Source organism: Xenopus laevis, chromosome 4L (assembly GCF_017654675.1).
Source record: "Xenopus laevis strain J_2021 chromosome 4L, Xenopus_laevis_v10.1, whole genome shotgun sequence".
Classification (NCBI taxonomy): Eukaryota; Metazoa; Chordata; class Amphibia; order Anura; family Pipidae; genus Xenopus; species Xenopus laevis.
The window spans coordinates 15,906,876-15,930,408 of record NC_054377.1 but is presented as its reverse complement, the minus strand read 5'-3'; the positions used below and the strand labels follow the sequence as shown (position 1 = coordinate 15,930,408).

The 23,533-nt window shown below is 42.6% G+C and overlaps 1 protein-coding gene across 1 annotated transcript in view; it reads right to left on the bottom strand.

The window, feature by feature from the left end:
• The window catches only part of b4galnt4.L (beta-1,4-N-acetyl-galactosaminyl transferase 4 L homeolog), a 54,077-nt gene extending 31,788 nt beyond the window's left edge, over positions 1-22,289 (bottom strand). Inside the window, exons 1-6 of the mRNA XM_018257467.2 lie at positions 22,054-22,289; positions 12,455-12,694; positions 2,254-2,357; positions 2,069-2,161; positions 611-706; positions 436-526 (exon numbers count right to left, since the gene is read on the bottom strand). Coding sequence (XP_018112956.1) covers positions 436-526; positions 611-706; positions 2,069-2,161; positions 2,254-2,357; positions 12,455-12,605 — 535 coding nt within the window. The 5' untranslated portion in view covers positions 12,606-12,694; positions 22,054-22,289. The remainder of the gene's footprint in view (positions 1-435; positions 527-610; positions 707-2,068; positions 2,162-2,253; positions 2,358-12,454; positions 12,695-22,053) is intronic.
• Between the last annotated feature and the right edge of the window lie 1,244 nt (positions 22,290-23,533).

Here is a 23,533-nt window from a genome sequence, read left to right as displayed (position 1 = left end):
AGGAAGATGTAGCTTCTTTTTAGCACTTCGCTTGGTCTGAATTGGAGAAGTCAACTCTGGCGAAAGAGGTAACGTTCACTAAAATCCGCACTTTACTAAATTTGCGGAGTAATGACCTTTCACCAGCCTGAAAAGAATGAACGCTAGCGATGGTCTCTTTCGCTAGCAAATTGGCGCCTACGGCTGTTAGTGAATTTGCGATGTCCCTGCTTGTGGCAACAATGGCGAATTGTAGTTAGCGTTGGCCACTTTGTCTTTTAGTGAATCTGCCCCTAAGAATTGCCCTGCTAAAACACACATAGAGGCAGTTAAAGTAAACTAAGCATTTGAGTAAACTCAGCATTGTCTATTTTTGTAGCTGTGACAAGTAGCTGCTACTAGTAGCACAGTGTGTCTTAATCTAATGTGTAGGTAAGGTTCCCAGAGCAAACTCACCATCTTTGTAAGGGTGTATGTAACCAAACAGCCTCAGCCCGTAGTTCTTCCACTTGGGCGACACTGCAAGTTTTGTGACGGTGGTTCGAGTCTGTGGAAGCAAATGCATAAAAGTATAGGTATTGGAGCAAGAGCCATTTGAGGTTTTGGGGCAGGGCGAAAAGGTGGCACTCACATGAGGGTACAAGGGGAAATGCAGGTTAGTCTTTAAGTTCAGCACGGATCCACCACACCAATCCTCAAACACATGGAGGTTCACTTTGCCTTTATACTGTTTGGAGAGAGAGAAAAAATGGTGGAAGGAGTGGGTGGATTCAATAAAAAAAAAATGATGGACAACATACAATCATGGTCAGGGTTAGAGAAGAGGGTTGACATGAATACATAATGGAAGGAGAATTAAAGCTTATTATCAGTAGTGTTCAACATGCAACTATATATGTCCCTGAAGTATGAGGTCACAGCTAAGTGTGTATAAAGATCAGCTTTAAAGGGAATATTCACTTCTTTATTTTCCTTGCCTATTGCTCAAATGAGCATATACTAACCCCAAGATCAGGTAAAATGTACTTTATAATACAATGTGATTTTTTTTAATTGAAGTGCTTCATAAATGAATGCTTATTTTGGCAATAGGTAAGAATCTCACCAATCTCACCCCCTGAGAAAAAGACCAGGGCCTGGCCAACCCATGCCCTCTCTTGTGGAACTGTGGGCGCACCCCCACACCCCGACTGTGTCAACAAAGAGGAAGTTAGAAGTACAGGTATGGGACCTGTTATCTAGAATGCTCGGGACCTGGGGTTTTCCGGATAATGGATCTTTCTATAATTTGGATCTTTGTACCTAAAGTCTACTAGAAAATCCCATAAATAATAAATAAACCCAATAGGCTGGTTTTGCCTCCAATAAGGGTTAATTATATATTAGTTTGGATCAAGTACAAGGTACTGCTTTAATATTACAGAGAAAAGGGAAATCATTTGAAAAACTTTTAGAGTCTACGGAAAATGGTCTTTCCATAATTCACAGCTTTCTGGATAACGGGTTTCCAGATAATGCATCCCACACCAAGAACGGTTGCCGTTGGATTTGATGCTTTGAGGTGGCGACTAGAAGTTTGGTTATGCAGACACATTGGTAACTTGTAATATCCTTATATTTCACAAGAGAGGATCCATTATTACCCATATTATCTATATATTACCAAATTTTGTCTAGGTTATTGCCCGGGTGCCAGCAACAAGGCTATATAGAACATAAAGCAGAGGCAGCACTCACAGGGACTCGATGCAAAAACAAAAAATCTTTATTGGACTCAAAGTTTCGATCCCCCATAGGGATCTTTGTCAGGTTTTTCTCCTGACGAAGATCCCTGTGGAGGATCAAAACGTTGAGTTTTTGCATCAAGTCCCTGTAAGTGCCACACTTATATTTATGTATATATATCTATCTATCATGAACATATTTTATACTCATAGGAACAAACTAGGGGAAAGGAATGTTCTAAGCCGTGCCCTAATACTTTATTTTCTATTTTAGGAAAACTAAATGGAAAAAAAAACCCATGGGAAGGGAGGAGACGAAGAAGAGATAATTGCATTACCAGTAACACAGAGAGAAAAGCACTGACCTTCTCATTCCAGGGCACAGCGATATCTGTGAGGTTAAGCCGACTCTCACTGGGGTTCCATCTGCGCTCCCTCTTCCAAGCCAGAGCATCAGGCTGTGGAGGTATGGGTTATCAGTGTAAGAATTATAATCTGCCCAATCTTTCATGATATAGATATATATACACACACACACTGTAGGTCTTACCGTGGAAGCCTCCTCACTAGAGTCTCCAGCCTGAGAATGAGCAAGGAAAGCCTGGGCCCGTCCTGTTTTACGTGCATGGTCCGTACTCTCCACTTTCTCACCATCTACATAGGAAAAATGATAGCAATCTATTCTTCATGTTTAACGGGATACTAGACCAAACCATAAAAGCTGCCCCACTGCGCCCCCTAGTTTTCCATAGAAGAAAAACCTTAAAGGGTTGTCTTCCTTTAAATCAGCCTTTAGTATCATGTAGAAAGGGGACATTTGCAATTGCTTTTCATTTTTTATTATTTGTGGTTTTTGAGTTATTTAGTTTGTTATTCAGCTGCTCTCCAGTTTGCAATTTCAGCAACCTGGTTGCTGGGGTGCAAATTCCCCTAGCAACAGAGACTGGAATATGAATGGGAGAGGCCTTTATAGAAAGATGAGTAATAAAAAGTAGCAATAATAAATGTGTAGCCTTAAAGAGCATGTGTAGCCTTAAAGAGCATTTGAAAGCCAGAAGAAGTCAGAAGAAAATGGCAAATAATTCAAAAACTATAAATAATAAATAATGAAGACCAATGTAAAGGTTTCTTAGAATTAGCCATTAACTTATAGGTATATATATATATATATATATATATATATATATATATATATATATATATATATATAGGTAAATCCCCCCTTTAACTACACATGGAAAACAATTCACCAAGGAGAACTCTGCTGTCCAAAACCATCATTAGAAATGCAAGGGAATTCACCAATGGGAATGCTGAGCACTATGCCAACCATCTTGTTATTGTCTTACATACCAAGATTATTGTGTCATTTCGGCTGTAATATATTACATTGGAATCAGACATAATGATACATGGGAGTAACCCAGACTAGCGGGATTCTCATTGGAGGATTATTTTATTAATTTTAATGCAGTTGTGGACCTTTGTTTTTAACAATGGAAAATAAATTGATTTCCCCTAAACTGAACTTGGTCTATATTCATGAAGCTGTTTGGCATGAACCTGAGAAACAGCAAATAGAATTGCAGCGTTCTTATGTTCTGTGCCAATCATATTGCATGCACTCCACATGAACCGCCATAGGGATGCTGCTGGAAACACATTGAGAAAAAGCAATTCAAATGGATACAGGCAGTGAACAGTTAAGGGATCAGCAGGTAGGTGGTTAATGAAGCAGTATAAACACAAGTATGGGCTGTCTCGTTCTGGCATTCTGCGAGAGTGAGAGCGTGCCCAGACTAAATAGAGACTGCTCTGAATGGGAGCCTTTCATGCCGTGTCTCTCTCCATTCCCGGCAGTGGAAATTGAGAGCAGCAAATCCTATAACCAGTTAATGTTCCCAAACTGGAAAGAAATTCTCAGTGAATCTTGTAGATGGAGATCCAGCAGACTTGTAAGCAATAATAATTGAATTTTCATTTTCGACAATAATGATTTACAAAAATTGAGCGCATTTACTCCTGCGCTCCCTTGTGGCTGAACGGAAAAAAAGCGGAACGCAGGGGAGCGCAGCAAAAAACGCCCGTGTGTAAGAGCCCTTATGCAAGCAGTAAAAAATCTGAAGCTGGATGTCAGGTCTATAGTACAGAAGTGAAAGCCCCATCCCAAAAATGACTAGTTAAAGGGGAACTATCTTGAAAATAAAAATCTAATATTAGCTTCAGCATACTGAAATAAGAAAGTTTCTAATTACAAACAATTAAAAATTCTGCAATGTTTCTGAAATAATAATCAAGTTTATCTGCACTATTCCTCTCTCAGCAACTGTTTCTCTTCATTCTGTATTCATGCAGCAGTTGGGTGTCAGATATTCATTGACAGTTAGATCCAATATATCTTATAGGGGGATCCTTTTGGTTAGAAGATGTATTAGAGCTCACTCCAATAACTGATTCCAGTACAAATAAAATCTTACTATACTACATAGATATATTATATTTAAAGGGAAACTATCTCGAAAATGAAAATGTAATATTAGCTTCAGCATCCTGAAATAAGAAACTTTCTAAATACAATCAATTAAAAATTCTGTAGCATTTCTGAAATAATACGTTTATCTCCACTATTCCTCTCTCAGCATCTGTTTCTCTTTGTTCTGTCTTCATGCAGGAGTTGAGTGTCAGATATTTATTGACAGTTAGATCCAATATATCTTATACAGGGGCGTAACTATAGAGGAAGCAGACCCTGCGCCTGCAGGGGGGCCCAGGAGGTATAGGGGCCCCACGAGGCCCTAATTCATATACAGTTTCAATAAATATTGGTAAAACAAGTCAACTGCTAAAAATTTTGGGGGCCTGAAAAATAATTTGCTGTGGGGCCCAGTAATATCTAGTTACGCCACTAGGGGGGCTAGCAGATCCTAGCAGATATATTAGAGCTCACTCTATTAAAATCACCAGACATCATGTCTCTCTACATGCAGAATTTTTGCAAAAGGCAGTTATTGTTAGATTTTGTTTGAATTGGAATCAGTTATTTGAATGAGCTCTAATTTATCTGCTAGGAAAGGAGCCCCCCTATAAGATATATTGGATCTAACTGTCAATGAATATCTGACACCCAATTGCTGCATGAAGACAGAAAGAAGAGAAACAGATGCAGAGAGAGGGGAAATAAATATAAACTTGATTATTTTAGAAATCATGCAGAATGTTTAATTGTTTGTAATTAGAAAGTTTCTAACTTCAGTATGAGGAAGCTTATATTAAATTTCCATTTTTGCGATAGTTCCTCTTTAACCAAGCTAATATACAAATGAAGATACAGCCCGATGGTTGCTTTGAGCCCCACTGTTACTAATAAGAACGGCAAGTGCTGCGCTTTGCCCCAAATCTGAGATTCCGACCTGAAAAATGTGCCAGCGTTCATTTCATAGCACATGCATCGTGACTCATGGCACTTCCCCCAGTCGTGGCAAAGCAAGACATTCTGATCACAGCTAAAGAGCACTGCATTTAAATTGCTCCATATGTCATAGCCCTCAGCTTTATTAGACTGCTTTCATCTGCAAGGGAGATAAATTAATTATTAGGTGAAATTCCCCTTTAACCTTTAGATTTTAAAGCAGCCTGTTTATTTATAGCCAGTTACCATCAGGCTCTAGCTGAAGATGTAGCAGCCAGGAGGGGGGTTGTGGGTTGAGAAGGTGGGGGTACAGGTATAGGATCCGTTATCCGGAAACCCGTTATCCAGAAAGCTCTGAATAAGGGCAGGACTCCACAGACGATTCCACCGTGATCTGACGCGCTGCGCAAAAACGCAGACATCACGTCGGATGCGACGGAAATAAAATAAGTAATGCTATTGTCAGATCGTGTCGCATTGGTGATGAGACACGACATGACTGACAGAAGCAGACGCAGCATGCATCGTCTGCATCCGACAGTTGCGTTGCATCAATGCTGCGACACGGTCCGGACCCTTTATCAAGCCTAATGGTTGGTGGTAGAAAAACTAGCAGTTTTAGGGCTCCTACACACAGGAGGTTTTTGCTGTGTGTAAGAGCCCTAAAATGTACAGGGCATAAATACAGAGAAACTGCTCAGCACTGATCCAACACTGCCCTATGGCTTTAAAGGAGAATTAAACCCTAAAAATTAATATGGCTAAAAATGCCATATTTTATATACTGAACTTATTGCACCAGCCTAAAGTTTCAGCTTGTCAATAGCAGCAATGATCCAGGACTTCAAACTTGTCACAGGGGGTCACCATCTTGGAAAGTGTCTGTGACACTCACATGCTCAGTGGGCTCTGAGCAGCTGTTGAAAATCTAAGCTTAGGGCTCGTCACTAATTATCCAGCAGAAAATGAGGTTGGCCTGTAATATAAGCTGATGCTACAGGGCTGATTATTAAATTCTGATGCTAATTGCACTGGTTTCTGTACTTCCATGTAGTAATTATCTGTATTAATAACTAATCAGCCTTATATTGTGACATTTCTATTCTATGTGTACTGTATATTGTGAGTGGGTCCCTAAGCTCAGTAAGTGACAGCAGCACAGAGCATGTGCAGTGAATCAGCAGAAAAGAAGATGGGGAGCTACTGGGGCATCTTTGGAGACACAGATCGTTACTGCTAAAGGGCAGTGGTTGCCTTGGGCTGGTACAGAAGCACAAAGCATACTGTACAACATTTCTAGCTACTTCTTTAGTTCTCCTTTATATAACACGCTCTCTATTACTGACTGCCAAATAGACCAAAGCCAAAGCCGACACTTGCAGGCTCATCCAGGCTCACTGCCATTTAGCTTTAAAACAGTGTGTCTAAATCAGCTAGCCAGGGAATAAAGCTCCAAACCATCATTTCTTTGCAAGAAACCTGATTCCATAACCTAATAAGACTATGTCATCCGCCTCAGCTCTGCCCATGACCCGCTGTGACTTAAGCTGGCAGGAGGAAGGGCAAACACAGACGAGCAGCTCTCAGCAGCTCACACCCCTCTGTTAATTAGGGGTCCCAAGGCCCTCACCTCCTCCTCACAGTTGTGAGCGCCAGCTGGAATATCCATGCCTGACTCACAGAGCAGTGTGTGGAAGGAAGGGTGAAGGCAGGGCAGGGAACCTCTAAAGTAACATAGATCTAATCACTTAAATGATCTTCCCTTTTAACCCTGTCCCCTCCCCTGTAGCAATGGGCGAATTTGTAGACGCAGGAGTAGATGTAATGAATTCTTTTCAATGTGGCTGTACTCACACAGACGCATGTAGGCACGGAACGCAGATAAAATGCAACATGCTGCGTCCAAACCAGCATTAGACGCTTACATGCGTCTGTGTGAGCGTCTGACAGTCGTGTCGCGTCAGACCAACACTCTGACATTTCTATCTCTTACCTTATTTCCGTTGCATGCAATTTGTCGCAGCGCGTCGGATCGCGCTGCAAAACGTCTGTGTAGTCCTACCTGTATGGCCAGCTTTAAAGGGGAAGGAAACCTAGTTGGCGCAAAAACCCTCCCCCTCTCCCGTGTGTTGCCCACCCTCCCTCCTCCCCCCTGGCCTACCCGTCCCGCTGGGCAAATGCCCCTAACTTGTTACTTACCGTTCTGCGCAGGTCCAGTCCAGGGAGTTCACAGACAGCATCTTCTTCCACGCAATCTTCTTCCTGCTTTGAACGGCGTTTTTGCGCATGCGCAGTAGGATCATTTAGCCGGTACGTATCTACTGCGCATACGCCATAAGTCACGATGTACTTTTGGCGCATGCGCAGTAGATCGTACCGGCGAAATGCTCCTACTACGCATGCGCCGGTCAAAGCAGGAAGAAGATTGCGTGGAAGAAGATGGCGTCGGTGAACTCCCTGGACTGGACCTGCGCAGAAGGGTAAGTAACAAGTTAGGGGCATTTGCCCAGCGGGACGGGTAGGCCAGGGGGGAGGAGGGAGGGTGGGCAACACACGGGAGGGGGGGAGGGTTTTTGCGCCAACTAGGTTTCCTTCCCCTTTAATCAGCTGATTCTGCTACTTTGTTTCAGGAGTTATAACTAGCAATGCTTAGAATATATACAGCTGCATTGAATTGCAATTCAATTATGTATATTTATGGTACAGGTATAGGATCGTTATCCAGAAAGCCCGGGAATTACAGGAAGGCCGTCTCCCATAGACTCAATTTTATTTAAATAATACAAATTTTTAAAAATGATTTCCTTTTTCTGTGTAATAATAAAACAGTAGCTTGTACTTGATCCCAACTAAGATATATTAATCTTAGAGGAGGCAAAACCAGCCTATTGGATTTATTTAACATTTAAATGTTTCTTTGCAGATTTAAAGGGGTAGATCATCTTCAAGTTAACTTTTAGTATGTTATATAGAATGACCAATTTCAAGCAACTTTTCAGTTGGTTTTCATTATTTATTTGTTATAGTTTTTGAATTAATTGCCTTCTTCTTCTTCTGACCCTCTCCAGCTTTCAAATGGGTCACTGACCCCATTTAAACAACAAATGCTCTGTGAGGCTACACATATAATGTTATTGCTACTTTTTATTACTCCTATTTCTATTCAGGTCTCACCTATTCATATTCCAGTCTCCATTTTAAATCATTGCATGGTTGCTAGCAGGGCCAGAACCAGTGTCGGACTGGCCCACCGGGATACCAGGAAAACTCCCGGTGGGCCCAGGTGTCAGGGGGCCCTTGAGCTGCTAAAAATTTGGCCTATTTCATGGCTATTTCCTATTTCTTTGAGAACAATGAGGCTAAATAGATGGAATAATAGATTATAGTATGTAAAGAATAGAGACTAGGAGAATAGAGGTTGAGTGAGGAGAAGAAGAATAATAGTACTGAGAGTGGGCCCCTGGTCTAAGGTTTTAGGGTGGGCCCCTGGTGTCCCAGTCCAACACTGGCCAGAACTAGGAGAAGGCAGAAGAGGCAGCTGCCTAGGGCGCAATAATAAGGGGAGCGGGACAGCTACCTCTAAAACTGTCATTTGCCTACCCCTAGTCCGCACCTCTTGTCACCCTTCCTCCCTCCCTCCGTCACTCACCCCTCCCCGTCCGTCTTTTTCCTCTCTGTCACTTGTGCCGGGCAGGGCTTGCCGGCCAGGTTGCCTAGGGCGCCTGGCTGGCCTGGCCCGGCCCTGGTTGCTAGGAGTATTTAGATCCTAGCAACCAAATAGCTGAAATTGCAACCTGGAGAGCTGCTGAATAAGGGTAGGACTACATGGGGGTTTTCTGTGTGATCCGACGCACTGTGCAAAAATGCAGGCGTCAAATAAGGTAAGTCAATGCATTGTCGGATGGTGTCGCAGCATTGATCCGACACGACGCAACTGTCGCATACAGACGCTGTGTCTGCATCCGGCAGTCATTTTGCGTCCGATCAACGCTGCGACACCATCCAACATGTGTATATCTTACCTTATTTCCATTGCATCCAATTTGACGCCTGCGTTTTTGCGCAGCACGTTGGATCGCACAGAAAATGCCCATGTAGTCCTACCCTAAGTCAAAAGCCACAAATAATAAAAAATTAAAACCAGATGCAAGTTGTCTCGGAATATCCCACTCTATATCATACTAAAAGTAAGGTAGGAAGATCCAAATTACGGAAAGATCCACTATCCGGAAAATCTCAGGTCCTGAGCATTCTGGATAAACATTCCCATACCTGTATAACTGAAAGTTGCTTTTGAATGACATTTATTATGCAGACAGTTGTTGGGTGTGGACTCCTTTCATGCTCTATCAGAGGAAGGTAGCAAAGCATCTAATACATTTGTACGATTTCCACATGTTGAACCCAAAGCAATGGCTGAGAAATGAGCCGGTTTGCCGAGCATTTCACCATGACGTAACCTTTTATGCAGGAAATGACCTACAGAGCCCTTATTGTTCTGCCCAGTGAGAGTGAGGGGGAATGTAAATATTCTGCCCTTCACATTAACACAGGATTTTGACATGGAAACGGAGGAGTGGGATGCCGCAAACACGCAGGTGCCATTAAGTAACTACACAATTTACTGATGCTCACATACAGGTAAAGTTTTCATACCCCTCACAGGTATTTACTGTTGGGTACAGTACAGGACAGGACAGCACAGGAATACAGGTATGGGACCTGTTAACCAGAATGCTTGGGACCTGGGGACCTGGGGTTTCTGGATCTTTTCGTAATTGGGATCTTCATACCTAAAGGGCTCTTACTCACGAGCGGTTGTAGCTGCGCTCCCCTGCGTTCCGTTTTTCTGTGTTCAGCCGCAGGGGAGCGCAAGAATAGACGCATTACATTTTTTCCAATGGGGCTGTACTCACACAGGCGCGTGTAGGCGCCGAACGCAGGAAAAATGCAGCATGTTGCGTCTCAACCTGCGTTCGGCCCCTACACGCGCCTGTGTGAGTACAGCCCCATTGGAAAAAATGTAATGCGTCTATTCCTGCGCTCCCCTGCGGCTGAACGCAGAAAAACCGAACGCAGGGGAGCGCAGCTACAACCGCTCGTGAGTAAGAGCCCTTAGTCTACTAAAAAATCATGTAAATGTTAAATAACCCGAATAGGCTGGTTTTGTTTCCAATAAGGATTAATTAAATCTTAGTTTGGAGCAAGTTCAAGCTACTGTTTTATTATTACAGAGAAAAATAAAATAAAATGGAGTCTATGGGAGATGGGCATTCGGTAATTGGAGCTTTCTGGATAACGGGTTTCCGGATAACGGATCCCATACCTGTACTTGAAATAACAGAGCCCTAGTCTTTATGTCATGGTAACACACTGACCCCCAAACTCAGCGGAGACATTACATATTGTGACTCACCTGCATTTGGCATTTCAGCAAGGTGCCGTGGGCACAGGTAAAGCATATAAAAGCCACATGAATAATCACACCTGTATAACAGCCCTGAGACATTTAAAGCCACCCATTACTCACACCAGACGTTGACTTGACCTGCTTCACTCCTAACCAACACCAGCCAGCCAGGCCCAGATTTGTGGAAAGGTCACCTAGGCCGGCAAGGTTTTAGGGGGCGGCATGCTGCCCAACCACACCCACATTGGTTCAAAAACACTGGGGATGAGCTGGTGATATAATCATTTTTTACATTTCCCGTGTGCCAATCCCCATTGCTCCTGTCCCCCTGGAGGGGACAGGGGCGACAAATGGCAGTGGGCCTAGGGGCGCCCATTATGTAAATTCGGTCCTGCAGCCATTACTGGGTCGTCTCTCTCTACTCTCACACCCATGGGATAGAGCAGCTGGTTTTTAAACATCACCTACACCATTAGGTTTTGGTGACGCCTCTTGAAACTCCAGGGAATTGTGTCTAGAAAAGAGATTACGTGTAACCCTTCAGCGGCTGATATATAACAGCTCCCAGTACATGGTTATTGTTATTGGACTATGAGACGTATAGTTCAACACAAGTTGGAGGGCTCCCAGTCTGGACACATGGTATAATGAAAAGTGCTTGAATTGGAGTGAAAAAAGTGGAGGGATGCTCTATGTGGTGAGCATAGCGCGGCGTGCTAAAACAAGCCCCTCCCACAACCATAAGCCACACCCATTGTTATAATAAGCCTCACACACCAATACTTTCTGGTTTCCCCCTCTTTAAAGCAAAGCCATTTTGCTATTTCCATTTTGGTCTTTCGTTCTAATGCACAATTAGATGCCCAGTATGTATAGATTTACCTAAGTATGTGACCTGAAGGGACCTCAAAATTAAAATTGAGAATTTAGCTTTTCTTGGCTGACAATTCAGCTTGCAAATACAGCATCTTGCCTGTGTATTGTGTGTCATAACATAGCACGACCACATCATATTATATATTACCCAAGATTATTTCATATATATAGTTATAAACTAAAGAAGTAGCTATACATATTGTACATGATGTTTTTTGCTTCTGTACCAGCCCAAGGACACCACAGCCCTTTAGCAGTAAAGATCTGTGTCTCTAAAGATGCCCCAGTAGCTCCCCATCTTCTTTTCTGCTGATTCACTGCACATGCTCTGTGCTGCTGTCACTTACTGAGCTTAGGGACCAACTCACAATATACAGTACACATAGAATAGAAATGTCACAATATAAGGCTGATTAGTCATTAATATGGATAATTACTACATGGCAACCAGTGCAATTAGCATCAGAATTTAATAATCAGCCCTGTAGCATCAGCTTATATTACAGACCAACCTCATTTTCTGCTGGATAATTAGTGACGAGCCCTAAGCTTAGCTTCTCAACAGCCAATCAGAGCCCACTGAGCATGTGAGTGTCACAGACACTTTCCAAGATGGTGACCCCCTGTGACAAGTTTGAAGTCCTGGATCATTGCTGCTATTGACAAGATGAAACTTTAGGCTGGTGCAATAAGTTCAGTATATAAAATATGGCATTTTTAGTCACATTCATTTTTAGGGTTCAGTTCTCCTTTAAAAACCTTGATTTTCTCTTCTTGTTTTCTTCTTCTCTCCTTTTCTCTATAACCATCTGTGACGCCTCCAGCTTCTTTATCTGTTTAACACTTTTCTACCTCTTCTCTACTTCTCTCCCAACAATCTTTCCCCTCCTTTTAACCTCTATATATATCATATTTTACCTCTTCGTTTTATTTGCATGCAAAAGTGGAGAGGAGCAAAAAAACGTTCTGGGATTCAGAAAAAAAAAGTGAAGGCATGGCATCCCTCCCTAATTCCAGCACTGCTAATGAGAGAGAACCGTAAGAGTAATGGCTTACCTCTGCTGTAGATGAAGGGCAGTCGGAGTGTTTTGCCCTGCCTCGCAAGGCTGATGTGCAGGTATGTGACCCAGACGGCTGAGGTAAGTAACACCAGCAGCAGCAACAGCTTAAATTGCCTGCGGATCTTCTTCACTGGCAACCACGGCATCCTGCTGGCACCATCACAGGGCACCACAGAGGGGCCAGTGGAATGGCTCCCTCACACCCGGCCCAGCCGCATCCAGGCAGCGAGACAATCTAGCAATGACAGATAAACATTATTAAGCTTATTATAAGCTGGTGTCAATTTTATTTTCCCATGGGGGCACTAAGTTCCATGAAACTATTTACAACATCAGGCTGTTCCTACAAAGTCGCAAGCATGATCCAGTAATCAATCCTTACCAAGACCTTCCTTATTCATCTTCGGCAAGGAACTAGGAAACCAAAAACATCCTATTCTATAAGTGTTTATCTTCTATACAGCTGCCATTTATAAGTCCCTGCAATGCGAGCTGAGGCTTGTAACAGTGTGTGACATGAGGATGCGCTGCTGTGTGCAACACCTACTCACCACAAAGCCGGGCAGTGTGCAATACACACACACACACACATTTCTGCTCAGAGTCCTGCTACAGAAGAGGTGGAACCATTAACTTGAGCTTCAGCCTGGGGAAGGTCCCCATCTGTATGTTAGTGCTCATGTGCCTTCATGCAACAACCCCCAGTATCCTCTACAAGCCAAAATATACAATGAGGGGAATGGAGCTGCATAATTCATTTATAGAGGAACTCCACCATTACATAATATAATGCTTCATTCTAAGCATATTTCCAGTTAACAATCATTAAATATTTAAAGTTATTCCCAAACGTCATTACTACTGAAGACTACATACCTCCCAACATTTGGGAAATAAAAGAGGGACAAAAAAAATTGGTGCGCATAGTGTGGGGAAAATTTGTTGTCCACACCCCCTAATTACCATCCATGTTCATTTTACAAAATTTGGCAGGTTCTTAAAGTTTGAACACATTTCTGTGTTGTTGTTTTTCCAGTAATTACAGTTTTGCTAATGAAGGTGAATTGACCTTTAAGCTGGGAGTCTAACTTCTCCCAATGGACTTGTTATCTAAATTGTTACTTATTTGCTTATCTCAAAATTGTTACAAAAGTATCTTACCTCCTGGTTGTTCTGAACTCTCTGCCAGAAGCCAATAAAGTTAGAAACATTGTATCTTTTTTTTTTTAGCTGTTCAGTTCAGAGAAAATCGTGACTTTCCGGTACAAACACGGGACTGTAGGTTGAAAAGCAGGACTGTCCCGCTGAAAACGGGACAGTTGGGAGGTATGCATACACTATTGAAGACTACACATAGTACTGCAACTTTGAATTCATAGTCCGAACTCTGGGTTTCCACATTGCCTTGCATGTTCTGCAAAGAAGGAGAACCACAAAAAGCATGCAAGGCATTGTGGGCAGGGCCGGAACTAGGGGTAGGCAGAGTAGGCATGTGCCTAGGGCGCAAAGCTGGGGGGGGCGCCAGGCACGTACCTGCTCTGTCGCCTACCCCATGTCTTGTCCCCTCACAACCCATCTTCTTGCGCTTCCATGTGTGTGCGCCGGTGTCAACTTGTGCATGCGCAACAGGGTCAACGAGCGCATGCGTGCACTCATCCGCCGGCGAGGTTGCCTAGGGTGCATAGCCAGTGTGCCTTGGCTCTGATTGTGGGAACTGAAGTCTTGGCTGGAGGACAGTTGAAAGGTGATATGCTGTTTCCAGAGTCGTACTGGGCCAGCCGGACACTGGGGAAAAACATGGTGGGCACCTACCAACTCACACCCACTCCCTGGTCGGTGTCCCCTAACCTCCCTGGATGGTCCCTATCACAGTCGTAAAAGATACACACAGGGACTGCAGAGCAAGATTGAGGCTGGGGCGGGCGGGGGGGTGCGGGCCCCTAATGCAGTAGCCCTGGTGTGCACTGGACCCCTCCAGTCTGATGTTGGCTGTTTCTGAGATAGCAATAGCAAAGGATAGACAGAAGCAGATTTCAATTGCAATTATGTATACAAATAACGCCTTGGCCCAAGGCACGAAACACCATTGCTTTTTTGGGGCAGGTCAGTAAGTAATACAGTATGTGGATCCCTAGTGGCGCTCATAAAGTGCCCTTTCACAAAGTCACTGGACTCTGGGTCTTGGTGTTGCAAGTTTTACTCCTGCTTTACCCATTATGCCTCAGGCACAAAAAAACTTTAGGCCTTAAGGTGGCCATACACTATAAGATCCGCTTGTTTGGCAAATGAGCGGATCTTAACCCATAATGGCTGGGCGATATTGGGTGAATCCGAACGTTTGGCCCTTGGACGCTGGGTCGCAGGACCGCATCAACTAGCCAATCCGGTCCAGGATCGTGGAAAATATTAAAATTGACCGATCGATATCTGCCCAATTTTTGGCGTGATATCGATCAGGAGGACCCGTCGGGAATCCCCACACACGGGCAGATAAACTGCCAAATCGCTCTAAAGGACCAATATTGGCAGCTTTAATCTGTTCACCTTACGGCTTACTGAATACAATGTACACCTACATGCGATTGAAACAGTAAGGCAATCTAAATAATATATATAATAATATAAAAAAAATATACAATAAGAAAATCTTTATAAACACAGTTAAATATACAGTGTTGGAGATGCCTTACGCTTGTTACAAGGAAGCAGAATATTTATGGCCACTATATTGTGTGATGCTAAATAAATCGATGGAACTGTAACTCCCAAACCTGTACTCATATGATTGCCATGGTGTAACATTTTGTTAAAGCTTTCAAGCATTATCAACCTTATCAGTATATCCCCAAAAACACAGTTTCTTAGGTGCACAGTCCCCCTGGTTTACTTATGTCTTGCATCTCCTGCAACCCAAGTAGGCAAACCCTTACTTAGACAGGCCCGGAAGTTTATAGCAGCAAACTCCATTATGAGCAGCACAAGGGGATTGGTAAATGGATAATTCTAGTAGTTCCACCTATAACACGGCAAGATCATGTTCACTAAGGCCAAACCAGAAGAATGGAAGGAGCAGACATCACACCAGTGATAGCACTGGTATGATGTCTGCTCCTTCTACTCTTCTAGTTTGGCTATGTGCTATGTGCTGAAAATGGACACGTTAATTTTCATCCATTACACAGCAGCTTGTTTATATGAACTATAGTAGTGTTTCTGAAGCAAACACGTCAGTTTTACCAGTTCAGGGCAACACTACATGATATTTTCATTACTTTAAAATGCTTTAATTTTTTTGGTGTTACTGGTCCGCTAGCCAAACGAGCGGATCTGTACGCAGAACTATATTTAGGGCAAAGCTGTCCTAGGCATCAGAACTAAATACGCCCCCTACGTCATGCGCGCACAATACCGCAAACCAGTCCAGCCCCCTACCCCTCATCCCCCCAGCTCTTTCCCCGGATGGAAATCCATGGAAGAGGCTGGGCGATTTTTTTTTTTAATGTAAAAAAACAATAATTTATAGGCACCCGGCCTTAATATAAATACGGCCCTGTCTGTATGTATGGCCAGCTTTAGTCCTGACCGCTCAACTGTGTCTCAGCTTGCACTTCTTTCCACAAGCGGAGAAAAGCCGATACACTATGGGATTTACACGCCAATATCTGCACACAGGTTGATGTCATTTCAGTGTAGACACATGCAAAAGCAGATGAAGTGCTTTGCTTTGTCTTTGTGGGGAAAACACCCAAGCAGAGAAAAGGAGAGGCACAACTCCAGGCGTCATTAGCCTTAAACTTTGTTAATATTAGTTAAAGTGGACCTGTCACACAGACATAAAAATCTGTATAATAAAAGTCCCTTCCAAATTAGACATGAAATCAAAATTCCTTTTTTTTATTAAAGCATTCATAGCTGTTGTAAACTCGTTTCAAAATCTCAGCTGTCAATCAAATATTGCCTGCCCCTCCTCTATTCCTAGGCATAGAGGCAGGGCAGGCAATTACTTTCACTTTCCATTTTGCACTTCCTAAATGTCACTGCTCTCCCCACATTCCCCCAGCTCTCTTAACCATTTCATTCTGTACCCAGTGCATGAGGATAGACATCAAGTCCTCCATTCTGGTGCACAAACAAGATTCTGAGATGATACAAGGCTTGTCTTAATAACAGTGTGCACAAAATGGCTCCTGCCTGCTTGCTATCATTTTGAAATCCCAGACTGATGGAAACAAGATTCAAATACTTTATACATTGTAATTAAAGTTTATTTTGCTTGACTAATGTGATAAATTAGGATTTGGAATATTTTTTTTGGGTGACAGGTCCCCTTTAATATAACAAGAAACATAAAAAATACAAAATTAGAAAGCAGCTGGAAAAAGCTTTAATTTCTGGTGTACTATCTAAAAACAACTAAATTGAAAATGAAGTATATGGAAGGTGAACAAACCCTTTATCATGAGAGAGAAATAAATACATTATGTCAGATAGTTCCCCCCCCCAAGCATCACACATGAGTATTGTTAGAAACCACACGGAAACCACTTCCTCCAAAACTCACAGATTATTGTGTCTGCAAGTCATCATACTGGAAAGTCTCCAGGGCAGGACATAATCTCCCCTGTCCTACCGTTGTGCAGAATATTCAAATTATTCACTGCACAGTGTTCCTGTATCAGCACTTGTTTTTTTGCTGCACTATAAGGGGCAGATTTATTAAGGGTCGAATTGAAAATTTAAATTAGAACTTTCAAAGTTTTTATTATGGTCAAAAATGTCAAATTTGACTAGGGAATTATCCAAACTCGATTCGAGTTCATTTTAAAAAAAAAAAACTTATCTTTTCAAGATTCATCAAACTTTGGCCCTTTAAGAATTCGAATTTGACTATTCACCACCTAGAACCTGCCAAATTACTGTATAAGTCAATGGGAGAGGTCCAGTGACCAATTTGGAGATGTTTTTTTTAGAGAAATAAATTGTATTGTGTTTGGTTGAATTCTAATGAATTTGATTTGAGTTTTCGGGTAGGTAAAATTTGTCCGAGTTTTAGCTATTCCATTTTTTTCTTACATAATAGAATTTCGAATACATAAAAATTTAAGAGAGTTTGAAAAAACTCACGTCAATTTGAAATTCCGCCCTTGAAAAATGTGCCTCCCCATGTACTGTACTTTAAGAAAGTTAAAGGGGAAAGAAAGCCACCAATGTGTTAACTGTTTCTTTTGCAATGGTCCCTTTAAAAAAAAAGAGGAAAGCTCAGCTGTTTCAGGGTGTAATATTATTTTTTTCCATGTTACTCATGATAAAGTACAAATAAGACATTGTTTTGTTTTTTACCCTTACAACTGTCTCCTCTTCCCTATATCTGTACAGACAAGCCACTCCCTACAACAACTGCTGACTATAGTGGGATTTGGATCATTGGGATTGCCATAGTCTATGGAAGGCAATTTTTGTTTTTGTTATTAATCCACAAATAATTCACTCAGGTGACAAATTTGCTGTGTGCCATTGCTCTTAATTTGTGGGTGTGTGATGTGCCATTGCTCTTAAAGGGGAAGGAAACCTAGTCGGCGCAAACCCTTCTGCGCAGGTCCAGTCCAGGGAGTTCACCGACGACATCTTCTTTCACGCGATCTTCTTCCTACTTTGAACGGCGCATGCGCAGTAGGATCATTTCGCCGGTACGATATACTGCGCATGCGCGTGACTTTTGGCGCATGTGCAGTAGATCCGTACCGGCGAAATGATCCTACTGCGCATGCGCCAAAACGTCGTTCACAGCAGGAAGAAGATCGCGTGGAAGAAGATGTCGTCGGTGAACTCACTGGACTGGACCTGCGCAGAAGGGTAAGTAACAAGTTAGGGGCATTTGCCCAGCGGGACGGGTAGGCCAGGGGGGAGGAAGGAGGGTGGGCAACAAACGGGAGAGGGGGTGGGGGGTTTGCGCCGACTAGGTTTCCTTCCCCTTTAATGTGAAACCAGCACCCTCTTCATTCTACAGGGGCAGTTAACTCTTGCTACTTCATAAAGTTATAGTACTGCAACTGTCAGTTTTAAGCTGGCTAAGGATTCTGTTTGTTGTATCTGTGCAACGTCTGACATGACAAAAAATGGCCTGTATATGTAACCAATCCCTGACATCTTACAATATTCAGACCAGCAATCCTTATAATAGAAAACCACAAAACCCCTGCTAAAGTATAGCTTTAGATAAAAGTGCCACTTCAACTGCGCATATTACAATTTTGTAACACAACCACTCCAAGATATAACAGTTTTTACTGTAAACACAGAGAGTGCGCACCCCAAACCACACTCACCAGACTCCCCCAAATGGCCCTGCTCCTTTGCACTGAATCAGAAACGACAGAATGCAAAGTCGGTTGGAGTCCTCCATGTTACTACATGTCCTCGCAGACATGGCGGCCACCAACACCTCAGTGTATATGCTAGCAGGATACAATACATATATTGTATATATATACATATATACAGCAACAAACACATCTAAGGGCTCATTTCCTTACCTTAATGCAATGTACAAAGTGCATTTCCAGACAATATTTTTCCACACATCGTAGTATTTTCTTCCACAATTTCAGCATAACTGCGGCTGTGGGGGAGTCACACTTGTTGCAATTGAACTCAATACATTAAAACAAGCACAACTGCTGCTACATGTGGTAGCAAATCAGATGCAAGATGTGGCTAACATCCAGCGTTGGACTGGGGGTTCCGAGGCCCATTGGGGCTGCTGCCTGAGCGGCAGGGAAACATTGCATTATATTTTTATTGCTTTAAAACACTTTAATTTTTTGATGTTACTGTTCCTTTAATAGTACCTTCATCAAAATATGCTCCTTAAAGTTATGTCTATCCTGCTGCTTCTGCTAAACTGTGTGTAAGTGCGCCTACGGACGATGCAACCTTGGATTCTGCACTGAAATCCATTTCTCAAAAGAGCAAACAGATTTTTTTATATTCAATTTTGAAATCTGACATGGGGCTAGACAAAAGAACAATGGAAAGGTAACCAGATAGCAGCTCCCTAACACAAGATAACAGCTGCCTGGTAGATCTAAGAACACTCAATAATAAAAACCCATGTCCCACTGAGACACATTCTGTTACATTGAGAAGGAAAAACAGCAGCCTGCCAGAAAGCATTTCTCTCCTAAAGTGCAGGCACAAGTCACATGACCAGGGGCAGTTGGGAAATTGACACTATGTCTAGCCCCATGTCAGATTTCAAAATTGAATATAAAAAAATCTGTTTGCTCTTTTGAGAAATGGATTTCAGTGCAGAATTCTGCTGGAGCAGCACTATTAACTGGTTCATTTTGAAAAAAAAATTTTTTACCAAGACAGTATCCTTTTAACTTAAAGTTGTACCACCCCTTTAACTCTACATGTTGGAAATGATGCCATTCGAACAAATGCAGGGGGAATACATGCATGTTGCAACTTATTGCATTTTACCAAAATGACACTCATTTGCACCCATATTGATATACAATGTTCCCCTCTGCATGTATTGTGGGTAAAAAAAACTGGCACATTCCTCTTTAAATTTCTGCCCCTGACAACCAGCTAACAGGCAAGAACCAGGTCGAATAGAAAGTCTAAACACACACATACGACAAAAACCTTTCGCAGTGTGCCTTTAGAATATCATAGTCTTAATGTGTTTTCAAAGATAAATGTCCCCTTTAATTACATATTGTTACACTGAGGGGAAACATATCATTCATACAAATACATAACAGCAAGCAAAGACTTGCTCCCTATACAAATACACAACCACAGCCATTCACAACACCCAAGAAGCTGAAACTGCTGACACGAATGATCAACTCAGAGTGGTACCACTGAATAGGAACTGCAGTACCTCTGAAATGAACTGCAATTCCAAAATCACCCGAATTAGAAAAGTACCAAGAACAGGGAGAAAGGGGCATAACTATAGACAAGGCAGCTGGTAGAGGGCCAAGTTTTTCTGGTAACAGCTAATGGCTTTTCTTGTGTTCCCCCAATTTATCTGAGGGTCACAGACTGTACTGCACATGCACTGACTGAACTTCATCAGTAGATTACTCTCAGTATGTTACTCTCAGTTTCACTGTCAGAAAGTTATTTAGCATAGCAGTCAGCTCCAGAATGTGTGCAGCACTTATATACTCTCTAGAGACACAGCACTTTCCCACACTGACAAAGAGACAGCTCTCTCCCAGAGACAAATTAGTAGTTACTCGACTGCCAGAGACATACCCTGCCTACAGCCAGTCTCAGACATGAGCAATCATTCTCTCAGGCCACATGACTCTCTCAATGCCACACACATAATGTAGCAGCTTCTTTTCCATGATATACAATATAACTGAGTAATTAATGACACTTCTCACAAGTACCAATCATCCTCCTGCTGCAGCAATTCCCCCAACAGCATTGCCATTGGCAGGTTGAAGATCCCCACTGAAGTGATAGATTACACACAGCCTGAAAAGTGCCAAGCTTCTCACCCCTCTCACTGGCTGTCTCTTTGGGAGCTGTCTGTTGTCTATACCTGGATCTCCTCTTCCAAGACTCTCCCCTTCATCGGGTTTTCTGTTTCACATTATGTCACAATATATTGAACTACAGGGGGGTCTGTGTCTTTCAACAGGTGACTTGCCTTTCTTGCTGATTCTTCTCTTTGATCGACAGTCTCTCCTGATCAGAGTTGCCTCTTCTTTCTCTCCATGCTGTATCTCTTTCTGCCAAGCTGTCCCTATTTGTCTGCCAGCAGTCTTTTTCTTCAGCTGTCACCAAGGGTGCCACATATCCTTTCTTTCCACCCTGCCTTCAACGCTCTCTTTGCCACAGCTGTCTCTCTCTCTCTCTGCCTCTCTCTCTATCTCCTTCTGAGCATCAACGATGTGGTGCAGCCAAGCTTCAATCCAGGACCGTTCTAAACATTGCCTGGCTTTAACCAATCAGTGTGTCCCTTCCAGAAAGGCAGCCAATCAGATGGCCACTAGAAGAGGACTACACTGTAGCAGCCACTTTGTAAAGCAACATCACTCTTCTAAATGAAATTCGGTGAAAGCTTTCTGAAAACAGACAGTATTCACACGCCTCATGCTACATACACAACATTCCCTGTTTAGCCCTCCTTTAGGGATATGGGTGGAGACATGGAAAGTACTCCTTTATGTCCCTGTGGCCAGCTATGAATCCCTAATGACAGTCCCTAATGTAATAAACACTCGCTCTCGACTAACTCACAGGCTGGACACGTACACCAGAAAAAATTCCCCTCGTATCACAGCCATTTTCAACCTGCTGCTCTGGGGCTTTAATTCGACTACAGTTCCCAGCATCCCCTGACAGCCCAAGCCCCTGACACGTGACAAGTTAGAGAAATCATCAAGGACATCTCAGTCACAAGCAGCTCCTTCCTCGCTCTCACAGAAGGGCTCCCTTGTGACCTGGATGCTATTTCTGGACCTTCTCCTCCCACATTCTTCCTCGCACTGGATTTTCTCTTATAAGATCCTGGTAAAGCAATAGAAGATAGTTAGGGGTCACTGTCTATTACAAGTGCCTCACCTTCTGCCCAATTCCTTTTCATGTTTGTCTGTCACAGGTGCTTTTAGTCCTGACAAGGCTGTATCTCTGCATCCCAAGCTGTCTTCTTGCACCTCTCAGCATTTGCAAAGGCTGCTGCAGCTTTCCCCACCCTGGCTGTCTCTTTCTTTCTCTCCCTGTCTCCTTCCAAGCATCGCTGTGGTGCAGACAAGCTCTCCTGCATTAGCAGGCCACTGGGTAGAGGTTGGCTGCACTGCACTGATGCTGGAAGGGGAGATAAAGAGAAAGAACATGAGACAGCCAGGGTGGGGAGAGCAGGGGGAGGTGAAGCAGAGTGAGTAGCAGCCCTAGTGCTTAATCCAATCAGAGCATCAGGGCAGGAATAGAAACAATACAAAGCATGTTTTGTGACAAAGAAAGTCTAAAGAAACTGGGGTGATGAGGAGAACGGTATAAATAGACAGCTGCATGTCCCAAGAGACTCCCAGTGAGGCGGGGGTAGGGCCTGACTGGTCGTTACATATATATATATATATATAAATATATGTAATACACAAAAGCCACGAATATCTTGTAAATTATATCCTTATAAATAGTGAGTACTGATGTCACCAGTTATAAACGGTGAGTTCTGATGTCATTTCTGTCACATGACTCACTGAAATTTGTGTATTATAATAAATAAAGTACCCCCTGTTGTAAAATATGAGGATTTTAGAATTTACCTTGGAGTTGCATGACCTGTATAAAAACACTCGGCCTTTGGCCTCGTGTTTTTATATGGTCATGAAACGCCTCGGTAACTTATAATATCCTTATATTTTACAAGAGGGGGTACTTTATTCACTATATAACATATCATGAAGCCTATTAAAGTGGTGGTTCACCTTCAAACAACTAGTTGTTATCAGATAGATCACCAGAAATAACGACTTTTTCCAATGACTTTCTATTTTCTACGTGTGTGTTTTTCTAATATTGAAGTGTAAAGTGTCATTTTTCACCTTCTGAAGCAGCTCTGGGAGGGAGGGTCGCCGACCCTGTAAACTGTTCTAAATGGATACATTTAGTTGATACATTTCTTATCTGTCTCCCTGCTGAGCAGAATCTCTGGGTTTCATTACAGGCAGCTGTTAGAATCGATACAATAGTTGCTAATAGTCCAGAGATGCTGCTGAGAAATGGATCAACTTAGGGGCAGATTTATCAAAGGTCGAAGTGAATTCGAGGGAATTTTCGAAGTAAAAAAAATCAAGATTCTAAATTATTTTTTGGATACTTCGACCATCGAATAGGATACTACGACTTCAAATTTACTTCGATTCAAAGTAAAAATCGTTTAGACCATTCGATAATCGAAGTACTGTCTCTTTAAAAAAAACTTTGACTTCAATATCTCGCCAAATTAAACCTGCCAAAGTGCTATGTAAGTCTATGGGGACCTTCTACAACATTTTTCTAAGTCTTTACACATCGAATAAAAATCCTTTGATCGTACGCT